The sequence below is a fragment of the Cetorhinus maximus genome, chromosome 8, assembly GCF_964194155.1.
Source record: "Cetorhinus maximus chromosome 8, sCetMax3.hap1.1, whole genome shotgun sequence".
In the NCBI taxonomy this organism is placed as follows: Eukaryota; Metazoa; Chordata; class Chondrichthyes; order Lamniformes; family Cetorhinidae; genus Cetorhinus; species Cetorhinus maximus.
The window spans coordinates 130,418,326-130,434,790 of NC_135886.1; the positions used below are offsets into that span (position 1 = coordinate 130,418,326).

A 16,465-nucleotide genomic window follows, 5' to 3' on the forward strand; every position below is an offset into this window, starting at 1 on the left:
GGTGGTGGCGGGGATGTCCAGAAAGGGAAGAGATTTAAACAGAATACTTGGAAGTAGGGGGTGGGTGAATATTGGGAACAATATTCAATAAATGATTGGAGTGAGGGCAGGAAGCAACAAAAATATTTTCTGTCCTACGTAAAAGTGATTGCGGGTGATTGAAGAGCCACTTTTGCATCAGTGAAGACCACAGCCACCATATGAATGTGTTCTTTCCTGAGGGTGGGTGAAAAGGAAAACTTATTGATGACGAGCAACTTTTAAAATTCAGCCACTTCAAAGCTTAACTGCACATACTAGCAGCCCAACAGAGGTGTTGGTGTTTCAGTTTATTAGTAGTATATCTTGTCATCAATTAAATTTAGTAACTCTTCCATATCAGACACTTGTTATGAGTCCCCTGTCTGCCAGAAATTGCCATCTTATTGCAAAGTTTTTCTTAATGGTGATATTAATTTATTTTTTCCCTGCGGATTCCTGACATGTGTAACAGATAATTGAGTGTTCTTCTGTCAACACAGCACAACCAGCTAGTGTATTATTAATCTATTAACATAACCACTACACTATTGTACCCCAGTATATAACTAATTCAAGCATATTGTTAGACATTGCCACCATTGTTAATTTGAGATCTGTGCCTTCTACGTTTGAAAGATTGAAAAAGGATGTAAACACCCTGGAGATCACTTCAAAAATACTTCATTGGCTGTAACGCACTTTGAGGCATCCAATGGTCATGAAAAGCGCTACGTAAATGCAAGCCTTCCTTTTAGTGTCTTCAACTATACTCGGGTATAATTTGAAGATTGCAGCTTTACAAATTTAATTTATGGCGATGGAAGAGGGGTTAATGCCAGGATACTGGACTTAATCAAGAAATAACAAGAGCAGGATTTGTATACTGGAAGAATAAGATCAAATGGACTTGGAGGCCATCCTCATCTGTCTGAGCTTATCTTGTGAAAGAGCATATCTTTCTGAAAACTGTCTCAGTCACGTAGGTTGGAGAATGGATAAATAAGGTAATATAGCTCGAGTCCTAATGAGATAAAAGGAGAGTTTGACTTCAGAGAACAGTATAGAGTAACTGCAGTTAGATTTTTTGCCTTCTGAAGAATTGATTTGTATTCGGTTTGATACGTAGGGGATTATCCAAATGGGTAAATTCAAGTTTTACCCAAAGCTTCAGTTCACATGAAATGCTGCCCCATTAGTCAACTACCTAACGAGGTTTTCTGAAGGACACATTCCTACTTGAAGTTGCTGGCTTTTTAAGTGCTGGATGCACCTAAATAGCCGGTATCACCATGGCTTGTACCATGCACCTTCTTAACCTGCTCACTGGCAAAGCTTCAGAACATCGGTAAATTCCAGTTAGGTTATTTTTTTTGAGTGTTTTGTCAATTGGTCACTGATCTGTTTTAAAAAGAAATACTATTGGATTGCAGCCAACAGACAAAACGCAACATGTGCCTCTTGGGTACATGCCCCTTGGGTAAATGCAGAAGACAACAGCTTTGTAATAACGGAAGGGATTTTGTATAAGTAAGATTCTTCATCAGAGTAAGGTGCACCAATACATTTGTAAATACTACTCCCTTGAATTATTGCTTCTCTTCATTATCATTATATCAGGAACTAAGGGAGAAATACTAACCAGTTAAAGATTTAAGGCAAATAGTCCGTTTCTCAGTACTTCCATCGTATCTGTGTTCCAAATCCATTAGGCTCAAATACAGACCGTTTTTTGCTTCCATTTGCCTTCACACATGGCTTGTATCCTGGTTGGAACATCTGGAAAAACTCAATTTGGGCCGGTTTTGAATGTCTCAAACAAACAGTAGTACACAGGAGGCCCATTGTATTAAGGAGAAATTGATGGTATGGATATGAAATTGGCTCAGTGACAGGGAGCAGAGGGTGGTGTTGGATGGATGTTTTTCAGACTGGGAGGTGGTTTGCAGTGGTGTTCCCCAAGGATTAATTTTGAGTCTATCACTCTTCTCAGTTTTATAAATGACCTAGACTCGGGAGTTAGAGAGCCCATTATAAAGTTTGCTGATGCTGAGAAACTCAACAAAGTAATAGATAATAATGAGGATAATTTGAGTTCAGGACGAAATAGACAGGATGGTAAAATAGGCAGAAACAAGGCAGATGGAGTTCAATATGGAGAGGTTTGAAATGATGCTTTCTCTCTTCAGCTCGAGGGTTATCTCTTCAACCACCCCACCAGCAGGGCTTCATGGCTTCAAAATTTGCTTTGAAGCTCTCCCAATATTGAATTGATGAAGGCAACATAGAAGTGAAAAGTATTGGGTTCTCCATCTCTGGGCTCCCCCCTCTCTCTGGGCCCTCCCTGCTCTCTAACCCCCCCCCCCCCCCCACCCCCGCACCCCCCCCCCCCCTCCCCTGCGCCGCACTTGCACTCTCCCCGCTCCCGCTCCCCCCCACCGCCTCCCCCCACTCCTCTTCCCTTGCAAGTTTTTGTTCCTACCCCATCACCACCTCAATTTGCCTGACTGTTGAGCAGGATACCAGAGAGTTAAATAATCAGTGCTTGTAGAATCCCATCCCTGCAGGAATTAGCACCAAGTGGAAGATGAGAGGGAAGCTTGAATTGTGTGAAACATGTGTTTAAATCATTCCCTGGATCTCTCCCCCTCACCCTACACTCCTTCCTGCTCTCCACTCTCCCTCCCTGTCTCTCACATACACACATGTGCACAAAGTCTGCTCACAACTATCTCGGCTGTGTCATTTCAAGATTAATTTGTCAGGTGCTGTCCATTCAGTTTTACTTTAATTATTAAAATGTGGCAGAGGGTTAGCAGGCAGCCTTATCCACCTTGCCCTTTGTTCTGCACCAACCCAGAAATGGAAATAACAACGTCAACATTGTTTAGCTTAGATTAGATTAGGTAGATGCATTAAAAAAAAATGGGTTGACAGCATATGGGGGCATGGGGTAAATGTGATTTGCTCGCAGTGCAGCCACAGTGTAACTTCTGTATATTTCTAGTTTTTTTTTTGTAAGTACAAAATGGTGAATGAAGCATCCCACCAGTGTCTTTGTTTTAATAACTGTCACTCTGTTGCCTAGCGCTCTCTGCTGCTTACGCAATTTCTCTTCTGTTTCTGTTGGCAGCTTGTGGCAGTATTTAGCCCACGTCCTCACCCTTACTAACCCTTGTGGACAATGCTATCCTCTGTTCCGACTGGAGTTAGTAATTCTTTGCCAGTTACAGATGGGGATTGATCTTTTTCAAGAAAAACTAGCATAAACTGAACATCTTTTCAGCATGCTTCCCCTTGTTAGAGAAAGTTACAACTGATAGTTAGACTTTGCCCTTTTTGGACACCATAGTTTTAGTGTGGTTGGGAGGTAGTTTGGAGTGCTGGTGTCTCAGGATTCATAGAAGGTCATTAACAGTATCTTGCTTTGGGCCACTTGCTTATTTCACAATTTGAACCTGCCTTGATTTTAGGTGAAACTGGTCTTGGAAAGTCCACCTTAATGGACACCCTGTTCAACACCAGGTTCGAAGGTGATCCAGCAGCTCACAATCAGCCAGGAGTCCACATAAAGTCCAACAACTATGAACTACAGGAAAGTAATGTCCGCCTGAAGCTGTCCATCGTAAACAGTGTGGGATTTGGGGACCAGATTAACAAGGAAGAAAGGTCAGAAACAACTTTCACACACTAATGTAATTCCTGTGCTTTGATATGTTGAATTGAATCTCTTTGCGCTAAGTGTTAGTTTGGCTTAAGCTCCACTTCAGGTCCTCAACATTAACCTAGGCTGATGATAATTGCAATACTGTGTGAGTGCTGAATTTAGCAGAGGTGTGTGCTGCTTTCTGAATGCACGTTTAACTGAGTGTCTATTGTGCTGGATATAAAAGATCACTGATTTACATATAGCGTTCGTGGGTGGTATCCAAATATGCAGATAATAAAATCAGAGGTATGGTAAATTCCTCAAAGGTATTTACTCTGGATTATTATTACCTGAGCCATGTGAAAATTGGCACAGGGCAAATAAGATTAGAGAGACAAATGCGTAGCTCAAAGACTGGCGTGGGAGAAACGAGTTCCAATTTGTGGGGCACTGGCACCAGTATTGGGGAAAGTGTGGGCAGTGCCTTTGGAACGGTCTACACCTGAACCGTGCTGGGGCCAGTGTTCTTGTGAACCGCATAACTAGACATGGAGAGGGTTTTAAACTAAATACTGGGGACAAGGGATCAAATGTGGGAAGATGTGGTATAACAAAGACTGGAGACAAGGAGGTGGCTCACCACCACCTTCTCAAGGGCAACCAGGGATGGGCAATAAATGTTGGCCCAGTTAGCAAAGCCCACATCCTGAGAATGAATAAAAAAAATGGAAGGTACTAATGTGGGAAATGATAAGCAGACCGTGACAAGAAGGAACAGAGAGTACAAATCTAAGAGTAAATCAACAGATAAGACTAGAAGTTACAAAAATAATAAAAGGACAAAACTTAAGGCTCTATATCTAATTGCACGTAGCCTTCGAAACAAAACCGATGAAATGATAGTGCAAATAGAGATAAATTAGTACGGTCTAATAGCCATTATAGAGACATGGCTCCAGGATGGCTTAGATTGGGACCTGAATATTGAAGGATAGGAAGTTAGGAAAAGGTGGAAGGGTGACTCTGTTAATTAAAGAGGACACTAGCACAATAGAGAGGGATAACCTAAGTTCAGGAAACCAGGATATAGTAGCGGTTTGGGGAGAAATGAGTAGTGATAAAGGCAAGAAATCACTTGTGGGAGTGGTGTACAGGCCCTCTAACAGAATTCACAAGGTAGGATGGAGTATCAAAGAAGAAATAGTGGGAGCTTATCAGAAAGGTATGGCGATTGTCATGGGGGATTTTAATCTATATATAGACTGGAAAATTCAGATGGGCAAAGGTGGCATAGATGATGAATTCATAGAATGTTTTCAGGATAATTTCTTAGATCAGTGGGTTCTGGTGCCAACTGGGGAGCAAGCTATACTAGACCTGGTATTGTGCAACGAGATAGGATTAATTAATGACCTCATAGTGAAGGCACCCCTAGGTAGTAGTGATCATAATTTGATTGAATTTTACATTCAGTTTGAGGGAGAGAAGAGTGGATCTAAGGCTGGCATTTTAAACTTAACTAAGGGCAAGTCTGGGGACATGAAAGCAAAGCTAACGAAAGTGACCTGGCAATTTGGGTTAAAGGATAGGTCAATAGAGATGCAGTGGCAGACATTTAAGGGGATATTTCAGAATACACAGAATAGGTACATTCCAACAAGAAAGAAAAATTCCAAGGGAAGGAACCACCATGCATGGTTAACTAAAAAAGTTAAAGATAATATCAGACTTAAAGAAAAAGCACATAATTACGCAAAGATGGGTGGCAGATCAGAAAATTAAACAGAATTAAAAAAACAGCAAAGAATAGCCAAAAGATTAATAAGGAGGGAAAAATTAGAGTATGAGAGAACGCTAGCTAGAAATATAAAGACAGATAGTAAGAGTTTCTACAGATATTTTAAAAAGAAAAGAGTGAGCAAATTGAGCATTGGCCCTATAGAAAGTGAGCCTGGGGAATTAATAATGGAAAATAGGAGGTGGAAGGTGAATTGAGCTGGTATTTTGCATCGGCCTTCACTGTAGAGGATACAAGTAATATCCCAGAAATAGTTGTAAATCAGGAATTGGAAGGGAGGAAGGAACTGAAGAAAATTACGATCACTAGGGAAGTGATGCTTGTCAACTCACAGTTCCAACAATTTGCTAAGTTCCCGGGTCCTGATGGTTTTCATCCTAGAGTCTTAAAAGAAGTGGTTAGTGAGATAGTTGATGCGTTAGTTTTAATTTTCCAAAATTCCCTAGATTCTGGGAAAGTTCCATTAGATTGGAAAATAAATAATGTAATACCTTTATTCAAAAATGAAGGGAGACAGAAAGCAGGAACCTATAAGCCAGTTAGCTTAATATCTGTCGTAAGGAAAATGTTAGGAGCCATTGTTAAAGATGTCATAGCAGGGCACTTAGATAAATTCAAAGAAATTGGGCAAAGTCAACATGGTTTTGTGAAGAAAGGTCATGATTAACCAATTCGTTGGAGTCCTTTGAAGAAGTAACATATGCTGTGGATAAAGGGGATCCAGTGGATGTACTGTACATAGATTTTCAGAAGGCATTTGATAAGGTGCCACATCAAAGATTATTGCAGAAAATAAAAGCTCACGGTGTAGGGGGTAAGATATTGGTATGGATAGAAGATTGGCTAGCTAACAGGGAACAGAGTATGCATAAATGGGTAATTTCCTGGATGGCAGGATGTGATGAGTGGTGTGCCGCAGGGATCAGTGCTGGCTTCTCAACTCTTCACAATTTATATAAACGATTTGGATGAAGGGACCGATGGTATGGTTGTTAAATTTGTTGATGACACAAAGGTAGATAGGAAAGTAAGTTGTGAAGAGGCCATAAAGAGGCTACAAAAGGATATAATTAGGTTAGGTGAGTGGGCAAAGATCTGGCAAATAGAGTATAAATTGGGAAAATGTGAGGTTGCCCATTTTGGCAGGTTGAATAAAAAAGCATATTATCTAAATGGTGAGTGATTGCAGAGCTCTGAGGTGCAGAGGGATCTGGGTGTCCTAGTGCATGAATCGCAAAACATTAGTATGTAACTCTTTCGAGTACATTCACAGTTCAACTCATTCGAGTACATTCACAGTTCAACTCTTTTGAGTACATTCACAGTTCTTGGTTTCCGGGAGTGGGACATGAACCCACAACCTTCTGATTCAAAGGCGAGGGTGCTATGAACTGAGCCACAGCTGACACCTCCAACATTAGTATGTAGGTGCAGTAAATAACTTGCAAAGCTAATAGAATGTTATTGTTTATTTTGAGGGGAATTGAATACAAGAGTAGGAAGGTTATGCTTCAATTATACAGGACATCAGTGAGGCCACATCTGGAATACTGTGTACAGTATTGGTCTGCTTATTTGAGGAAGGATGTAAATGCATTGGAAGCAGTTCAGAGATTAATACCTGGAGGGGGTGGTTGTCTTATGAGGAACAGACTGGGCTTGTATTGCTTTGGTTTTGAAGAGTAAGAAGCGACTTAATTGAAACATATAAGATCCTGAGGGATCGTGACAGGATGGATGTGGAAAGGATGTTTCTTCTTGTGGGAGAATCTAGATATAGGGGTCACTGTTTAAAAATAAGAGGTCGCCCATATAAGACGGAGATGAGGAAAATTTTTTCTGAGGATAAAGACAATTTGGAATTCTCTTCCTCAAAAGGTGGTTGAGGCAGAGTCATTGAATATCTTTAAGACAGAGGTACATAGATTCTTGATAGTGAAGGGGATGAAAAGTTTTTGGGGTTAGATAGGAATGTGTAGTTGAGGTTAAAATTAGATCAGCGAGGATCTTATTGAATGGCGGAGCAGGCTTGAGGAGCAGAGTGGCCTACTCCTAATTTGTATGTAAACATTTCAAGTAACGAAAGGATATTGATAAAATGGTAAAATGCGGAAGAAAGTTGGTAGATGGAATTCAATGTCAGTAAATGTGAGGGGGTGTTTTTTTAAAAAATAGAACAAAGGTAACGACTGTACTTTGGGTGACTGATAAAGCAGAGAGGCTTAGAGTTCAGGGTCACATGAAGGACCTGAAGTGATGAACAAACTGATGGGATACTAGATTTTATGGCAAGATGTATGGAATGTATAAGTCAAGATATAATAGTGAACCTTTGTAAAAGCTTACCAAGACCGTTGTTACTGTATTGTATGCATTTTGGGTTCCATATTGTAGTAAGGATTTTGAGACAATTGGAGTGGGTCAAGTGTGGATTCTTTAGGATTCTACCTGGCAGGAGGCATGCAACTGAGAAGAAATACTTAAAAACCAGGGTTGTTTTCATTAGAACAGAGATGATGATTTTTAAAAATTCATTTACGGGATGTGCGCTGCTGGCTAGGCCAGCATTTATTGCCCATCCCTAGTTACCCTTGAGAAGATGGGGATAAGCTGCCTCCTTGACCTGCTGCAGTCTATATGGTGTAGGTGCACCCACAGTGCTATTAGGGAGGGAGCTCAGGATTTTGACCCAGCGACAGTGAAGGATATATTTCCAAGTGAGGATGGTAAGTGGCTTGGAGGGGAATTTCCAGGTGGTGGTGTTTCCATGCATCTGCTGCCCTTGTCCTTCTCAATGGCAGTGGTCATGGGTTTGGAAGATGCTGCCTGAGGAGCCTTGGTGATTTTCTGCAGTGCATTTTGTAGATGGTGTACACTGCTGCCACTGTTTGTTGGTGGTGGAGGGAGTGAATGTTTGTGGAAGGGGTGCCAATCAAATGGGCTGCTTTGTCCTGGGTGGTGAAAAGCCTCTTGAGCATTGTTGGAGCTGCACTCATCCAGGCAAGTAGAGAGTAATCCATCACACTCCTGACTTGTGCCTTGTAGATGGTGAACAGGCTTTGGGGAGTCAGGAGGTGAGTTACTTGCCGCAGGATTCCTAGCCTCTGACCTGCTCTTGTAGCCACAGTGTTTATATAGCTAGTCCAGTTCAGCTTCTGGTCAATGGTAAACCCCAGGATGTTGATAGTGGGGGATTCAGCAATGGTAATGCCACTGAATGTCATGGAGCGATGATTAGATTCTCTCTTGTTGGAGATGGTCATTGCTTAGTGCAAATGTTACTTGCTGCTTGTCAGCCCAAGCCTGGATATTGTCCAGGTCTTGCTGCATTTGGACATGGACTGCTTCAATATCTGAGGAGTCGCGATTAGTGCTGAACATTGTGCAATCATCAGCTAACATCCCCACTTCTGACGTTATGGTGGAAGGAAGGTCATTGATGAAGTAGCTGAAGATGGTTGGACCTAGGAGGAAATGAGAAAGGATTAGGGAAGATTAGATAATAACGGATTCTTTCCAGAGATTGAGGCATTGTAAAGTGCATTGGGACATCCAGAGGAGATGAAAGGTGGTAAACAAAAGCAAGTTCTTTCCTTTCTGGAAACATCAAGTGTAAAAAGAGACCCTTTGTTGTATGCAATGGCACTGCATTAATTGCCCCTCTGCAGAAGATCCACAACTATCAAGCACCTGTGGACTTCACATGATAAAAGAATGCCCAGAATTGGCTGTTTACACGCAAGGTGCTCCCAAGTAGTTCTGCCAAATTCCAAGGAATTTTTGTCCCACTGTTTTCTTCCTCCCCGCAATTAGTATCTCTGATTTTAATTGTTTTGGAATGAATTCCTGATGTTGCAAATCCAAACGGACAGCTGATACCAAACTTCTAAAGCCGTGGAATTCACCTTGCCTTGTATACTGCTAAATGTGAAGGGTTAATCTCATTGACTTCAGCTTTGTACAACTCCAGCTGATTTAAGATGCTCGGTTTAACCTTTCACATCGATCTGAGTCAATGTTGTAAACGCTGATGTTTTAAAACAAAGAAGCTAAGAGTTCAGTTAGATGTGATGTGGCAGCTTTAACTCTGAACAATGTGGTGTTAGGTTCTTGGACTGAACACAGTAAGCTGCTTTGGAAGAGCGCAAAATGTCAATGCACACCTTTTTATATAATACTGTAGTATACAGTAATATTATAAAAGTATTATTTGGGGTATGTTTAAAATGGTAATATTGAGATATCTGCCAGCCTTGGATAGATGTGCTGCAGGATCTATACTTTGGTGCCACAGCACTTATCTCGGCTTACTGTGAAAACTTTCCTTGAATTTCACAAAATTCAAGGATACACTGGAGAAACGGTCCTTAAAGGATGATGATACCATGTTTGGGGAAAGAGTGAGAGAAATATTTGTAACCTGAAGCATTTGCTAGGCTAGGTATCCTGAGACGTGAACTTAAAAACTCACAACTAAAAGGACTCCAGTTCCTACTTCCGATTCTTGTGTTCTTATTGCATCTTGGCAGCTCAAAACTGCTTTGCACGTCAGCCCATGAGGTCCCCTGTGCAGCTCCTTGCTATCTCTGTGTAATATGTTCTGACTGTGGATGGAGACCCAAAGCAGAGAGATTGCATGGAGACGGGGATGCAGATTTAAAATCACAAATACAGGATTTCATTAGTGTCTAATCTGGGGGATGCTTGATGAGTCATTTACATTGAGAATTTTTCCAATACAGTAATGGTTCCCTGTCATTTATGGACATGTGGACCCTCCCACCAGTGGTTCAGTGGATAAAGGCATCAGCAAGTATAGCAGTGAACTGTACAGACCAGAAAGGATCTGGGATCAATCCCTGGACCAACCACAGTCTATGCTGACCTGATCCAGGCAGCAGTGGGGATACTATTAGTGGGACACATTCCTGACCTGTGTCACCATTCTGTGAATCGGTCACTCACTCGACCTCTTCTTGCACCACCACTCCCACAACCAAACCTCCCCCAAATGCACAAGTACCCAGCCTGCTACTAGACCTCACTCACAATGTTCTCCCAATTGGCCAGCAAAAAGAAGAACTATGAACCAGTCACATTTGCTGATGGAACAAAAAAATTGAGTCATTGTGGAAGTGGATAATGTGGTTTTAGCTTACAAAATGATTGAACTTAGTTATGCAATTTGACAGGCTCATCAAATTAAATTGAATGCTGGTGCAGAGTAATTCAATTATACAGTCCTTTACCATATTGAAATGTCTCATGGTGCATCATATAACAAATTACTTTTCAAGTGCAGTGGATTTTTTTTGTAGATTGTAATTAACGGAAAGAATTGAGTTACACAAGGATATTTAGGAGACTTGGGAGTAATGGGAACCTCATCACATCTGTGTCTAGGCAATGTTGTGAAGTAATTAAAGCTAATGGATCGTTAGAATATTTGTAGCTAAAGCACAATTCTATGCAAGTTGTACAATATCTTGGTCCTACTGCATGTATTATCCAGATTTAGATACCACACTGTCAAAAAGGGATCTACTTAGGGCGTATAGAACAATGAGACCCAATTTTCAAGTGTCAAGGAGTGACTAATGGTTGGACAGGTTTGACTTTTGCTGTTTGCAGTGTTATGGTGGTGTAGTGGTAATGTTACTGAACTATGAATCCAGAGGCTTGGACAGGGAATCCAGTGAGAGAGAGTTCAAATACCACCACGGCAATTTACAAAATCTGGAAATAAAAAGCTCGTATCAGTAAAGGTGATCACGAAATGGTCAAATTGTCATACAAGCCCAGTAGTTCACATGCAATAGCATTTATATCCCAGAAACTGGCTCTTTGTCCCAGTGTGCCTATGCCAGTGTTTATGGTCCACACGATGTTCTCTGGGGAAGGGAAGCTGCTGTCTTTAATATGGTCTGACCTATATGTGACTCCAGTTCCACACCAATGTGGTTGACTCTTAACTGCCCTCTGAGCTGCATCAACTGGCTGCAAACAATTGTTGTGGGAGTACCTTCACCACAATGACTGCAATGGTTCAAGACGGCCCACCTTCTTGAGGACAATTAGGAATGAGCAATAAATGCTTGTATGGCCAGCGATGACCATGCCTACAGAATTAATTATTTTTAAAAGGTGGTGAAGGGGGGACTTCAGTGAAGTAGATAAAATATGAAATATTACAGGTAGGACAAACCCAGATTATTACTGTAGAGTACCCAGAGGAAATTGGACCAGAGAATAGGAACTAATGGCAGTGATAAATTTAGAAGAGATTATCAGGACATACTACTTTACTCAGAGTAATAAGTAGTCATTTGGTAGTAATGCGGAAAATGAGACACTTTTTTTGTTGAGGCATTTCGTCTTGCACACGCCAGGACAATTCACAACAATACCAATGTAGGGGAAACAAATTTATACGGTATGAGAAGAGATTGTTAATTGGTTGGCAAGTGGACTCTCAGTGGTAGAAGCGTTGCCATGGAGAATGCACGGTTGATGGCGACTGACGTTTACCTTCCAAGCAGTTGGCAGTTAACTGTCAGTCGCCATCAACTGGTGCATTCTTCATGGCAACATCTCTACTAATCAGAGTCCACTTGCCAACCAATCAACACCCTCTTCTCATACAGTATAAATTTGTTGTTGGACAGAACACAAAGAGATCATTTATATATAAGCTGACTCAAAGAAACAGCTGGACCAAGCAGAAAGACAGCAAACAGTAATCTATCAGAAAGGAAGTGGAGGCTGAAGACGAAATGCTTCGCCAAAAAAGTCACTTTTTTTCTCAGCAAGAGTAATAAACATTTAAAATAATTTTCCAAACATGATGATGAAGACGACAACATTGGGGTAGTTCCAGGTATAATTGGGTGCCATGGTTAAGGAGAGAGACAGGTGAGTTTCAACAACAACTTCTAATCATGAGCATTCTTGTGCATTGCGGAATATGATTTTCAGAAGCAAGAGAATGTCCAGATTGATTATCTTTTCCTTGCTCCAGGAAAACAGCCTCAATTCCTCACTCACTCCTCTATTCAGATAGTATTGGCAGCTTGGAGTATGGAAAACTTGGGGACCACCCTAATTAAGTTGCGCCCACCTTGGTCCTTGTCGTTCAGGAGCCTCAGGAGGGAATGGAGTGCATGTTACTTGTTCCCAACTTGTGCCAGCCCCACACTCATTGACTGAAGCATGACAGGTGACCCTCTTGCAGCCTCCACTTCCTTTCTGATAGATTACTGTTTGCTGTCTCTCTGCTTGGTCCAGCTGTTTCTTTGAGTCAGTTTATATGAATGATCTCTTTTTTTGTGTTCTGTCCAAAGAAAAAAATTGCTTTGCAATTTCCTTCTGTTTGGCAGAAAAATTAAAAATTGTGACCTCTTGTTCTACAGCTACAAGTCTATCGTTGAGTTTATCGATGCTCAGTTTGAAGCCTACCTGCAGGAAGAGCTGAAGATAAAACGCACGCTGCACAACTACCATGACAGTCGGATCCACGTTTGCTTGTACTTCATCGCCCCCACCGGCCATTCTTTAAAGTCCCTCGATTTGGTGACTATGAAAAAATTGGACAGCAAGGTAGGTACACCCTACACAGCACAGGAGGAGCAGCCCTTGTCACATTTGCGGTATTAAGTACCACAGCCCTAGAAGAACACAGCCCATCTGTGCTAGCTCTCTGAAAGAGCATTCATTTAGTGCCTTCTCCTCGTAGCCCTACACACTCATCCTATTCATATAATAATCCAAATCCCTCTTGAATGCCTCATTTGAACCTGCTTCCACAACATACTCAGGTGGTGCATTCCAGATGCTAACCACTTGTTGCGTGAAAAATTTTTTCCTCGCGTCGCCATTGCTTCTTTTGCCAATTACCTTAAATCTGCGACCTCTGATTCTCAATCCTCCTGCCAATGGGAACATTTTCTCCCTATCTACCCTATCCAGACCACTCATGATTTAGAATACCTCTATTAAATCTCCGCTCAACCTTTTCTCCAGGGAAAACAGTCCCAACTTTTCCAATTTATCAACTTAACTGAAATTCCTCATCCCTGAAACCACTCTCGTGAACCTCTTCGGCACTCTCTCTAATGCCTTCACATCTTTCCTAAAGTGCAGCACCCAGAATGCTGAACTAGTGTTTTATACAAGTTTAACAAAACTTCCTTGCTTGTGCTGTATACCCCTATTAATAAAGCCTAAGATACTGTATGCTTTATTAACTGCCCTCTCAACCTGTCCTGCCATCTTCAACATTTATGTACATATACACCCAGTTGCCTCTGCTCCTGCACCCCCTTTAGAATTGTACCGTTTATTTCATTATTGTCTGTCAATGTTCTTTCTACTAAAATGAATCACTTTACATTCTGCATTAAATTTCATCTGCCGTTTGTTTGCCCATTTCACCAACCTGTCTCTGCCCTTTTGAAGTTCTGCACTATCCTCCTCACGTTCACACTACAAGTTTTGTATCACCTGCAGATTTTCAAGCTGTGCCCTGTACTCCAAGATCTAGGTAATTAATATATATCAAGAAGAGCTGGGGTCCTTGGGGAGCTCCACTATAAATCTTCTTTCAGTCCAAAAAAACAACCATTCATCACTATTTTAGTTTCCTATCACTCAGCCAATTTGGTATCCATGTTGTTACTGGCCCTTTCATTCCATGAGCTCTAACTTTGCTCGTAAGCCAAATGCCTTTTAGAATTCCGTGTAAACGAACAGCATTGCCCTCATCAACGAGCTCGAGCAAGTTTGTTAAACATGATTTACCCTTAATAAATCCATGCTGGCTTTCCTTAACTAACTTGTATTTGCCCATGTGACTTAATTTTGCCCCAAGCTATTGTTTCCAGAAGCTTCCCCAATACCGAGGTTGAACTGACTGGCCTGTAGTTGCTGGGTTTATCTCCGCACCCTTATTTTGAACAAAGGTGCAACATTTGCGATTGTCCAATTCTGTGGCACCACCCCTGAGTCTAAGGAAGGTTGGAAAATTAAGGCCAATGCTCCCACAATTTCCACTCATTTCCTTCAGTGTCCATACCCCTCAGTCATTTCCTTCTCCAGAAGTTGTTCTTATTGTACCTTGGCATTTCCATTTCTACTATCTGCTTCAATGCCTTTTCCAAATATCTTGTTCTATGGGCTGTGAACAAGTTCTGCATGACTCTCTCTTTTGCCCCTAATATCTGGATTTAACTCTTGTTTTCTGATGTTTCTACATAGATACCTGGATTAATTTTGATCAATTTTCTTTGTAATCTTAAATTTTACTGAAGCCTTGAGAACCAGCCCTCTCACCTTAACCATTCCTCATAATTTCATTTCCTGATGCCTGTTGTTGCCATGAACAACATCTAGAGCATTAGAAGCCATGCAGGTATAAAAAGTGGCAGCACTCTACACCTCTCAGTCACTACCCCAGGACGTAAGCACATAATCAAGGCTGACACAGTGAGGGAGTGCTTCAATGTCAGAATTGCCTTTTTGAATGTTTAAGTGAAGGTCCTGTCTGTAGAATCTTTCTACATTCATGTAGAAAGATTCCATGACACTATTTGGAAGAAGAGCAGTGGAGTTTTCCTTGGTGTCCAGGCCAATATTTATCTCTCATATAATACCACCATAAAGGATTTGTGGGACCTTGCTGTGTACTTTAACTGGCACCTTTCCCTTAGTTACAACTCGTCCTCCTTCAGGTACCATGCCCAAAGAGGGCTTTGCTGGCTATGGATTGGTCCATGATTATGCTTGGCGAAGTACCACAGTAGTTTGCCATTGCCTTGTGCAGTATGGCTGACCAGCAAACTCTCCTGGGTATTGGAAGGATTTACAGGCTGATAATTAACCTGCTTGGCCACATTACGAACACACTTTCCATGGCCATCAAGTCCCGGAGTGGGACTTGAACCCAGAGCTTCTAGCCCAGAGGTAGGGACACTACCACTGCACCACAGGACCTCTCCTTACTTATAACAGTGGCTACATTTCAGAAGTACTCCAGCGGTTATAAAGCTCCTTGGGACATTCTGAGATTGTGAAAGTTGTTATACGAATGCAGGTCTTTTCAAACAGCAGTATTGGCTTCTCTGAGCAGTTGGGACCCTGGAGGTGCTCTACTGCCTTTCCTCTGCTCATATACAAAAAGATAGATTCACTAACTTACTCCTGTGCACTTGGAGGGTGGTGGTTGCTAAGTGGTGTTGGCAGAGAGCTTGGGGAAAGTTCTTTTGGGGAGTGGTATCTATCATGAAAGAGACTCGGGAGAGAAAATAAATTGATTAAAATTTAGGCGGGGACAGAAAATCCCTGAGCCTCATGGTTGATTAGTGATGCTGTTTACCAAATGTTTGCAGTCAGATGCTAATGCTTCTGTTTTACTCCTCTTTGTTCAATGTGCTGATCCCAATGATCTACATTTCTCAAGAATGTCCAAACAATAACAATTTGGTTTATGTCCTAACTTCTCACTTCTTTGTCCTTGGGGTTATTTTGGTTTTCTGAAGACTATGTCCAAGAGGTTCCGGTGTTGTGTGAAAGACCAGCTTGTAAGCTGATTAATCAAAATGTTTAGAATGTAGAAAATGAAAACCAACAAAAGCTTGCGTGCACTGTCCATTTTAATGCAGAATAACGAGGTTAAAAGTTTAAAATTGCTGCTGTGAAGTCCAGATAATCCTATTTTCCCTGTCTTTCCAAAATTAAATGCTTGTATTTTTTGCAGTGATGGGTGTTGGGGAATGGAATGCTACGAGTGACTCCATGCATCCAGAAAGTAATCACACTCACTGGGAATGCAGTTTGGACAACTTAGGGCTATGGTTTTGGAGCCCCATCTCAGGGACCTGTGCTCCCTGCAAGCATAGGATTACACCATCACTCTAACTGTTCCAATTAATTTTTTATATACCCACTGTCAGTATTAAACATTTCCCAGTCTGATACAGGGTATAGCACCTGACTCCAGTTTTAGA

The 16,465-nt window shown here is 41.5% G+C and overlaps 1 protein-coding gene across 5 annotated transcripts in view; it reads left to right on the forward strand.

The window, feature by feature from the left end:
- The window catches only part of LOC144683976 (septin-6), a 68,987-nt gene that overhangs the window by 30,768 nt on the left and 21,754 nt on the right, over positions 1-16,465 (forward strand). For all 5 annotated transcript variants that reach the window (XM_078547630.1, XM_078547631.1, XM_078547629.1 and 2 more), the window contains 2 exons: positions 3,492-3,687; positions 12,875-13,061. In XM_078547630.1, coding sequence (XP_078403756.1) covers positions 3,492-3,687; positions 12,875-13,061 — 383 coding nt within the window. The remainder of the gene's footprint in view (positions 1-3,491; positions 3,688-12,874; positions 13,062-16,465) is intronic.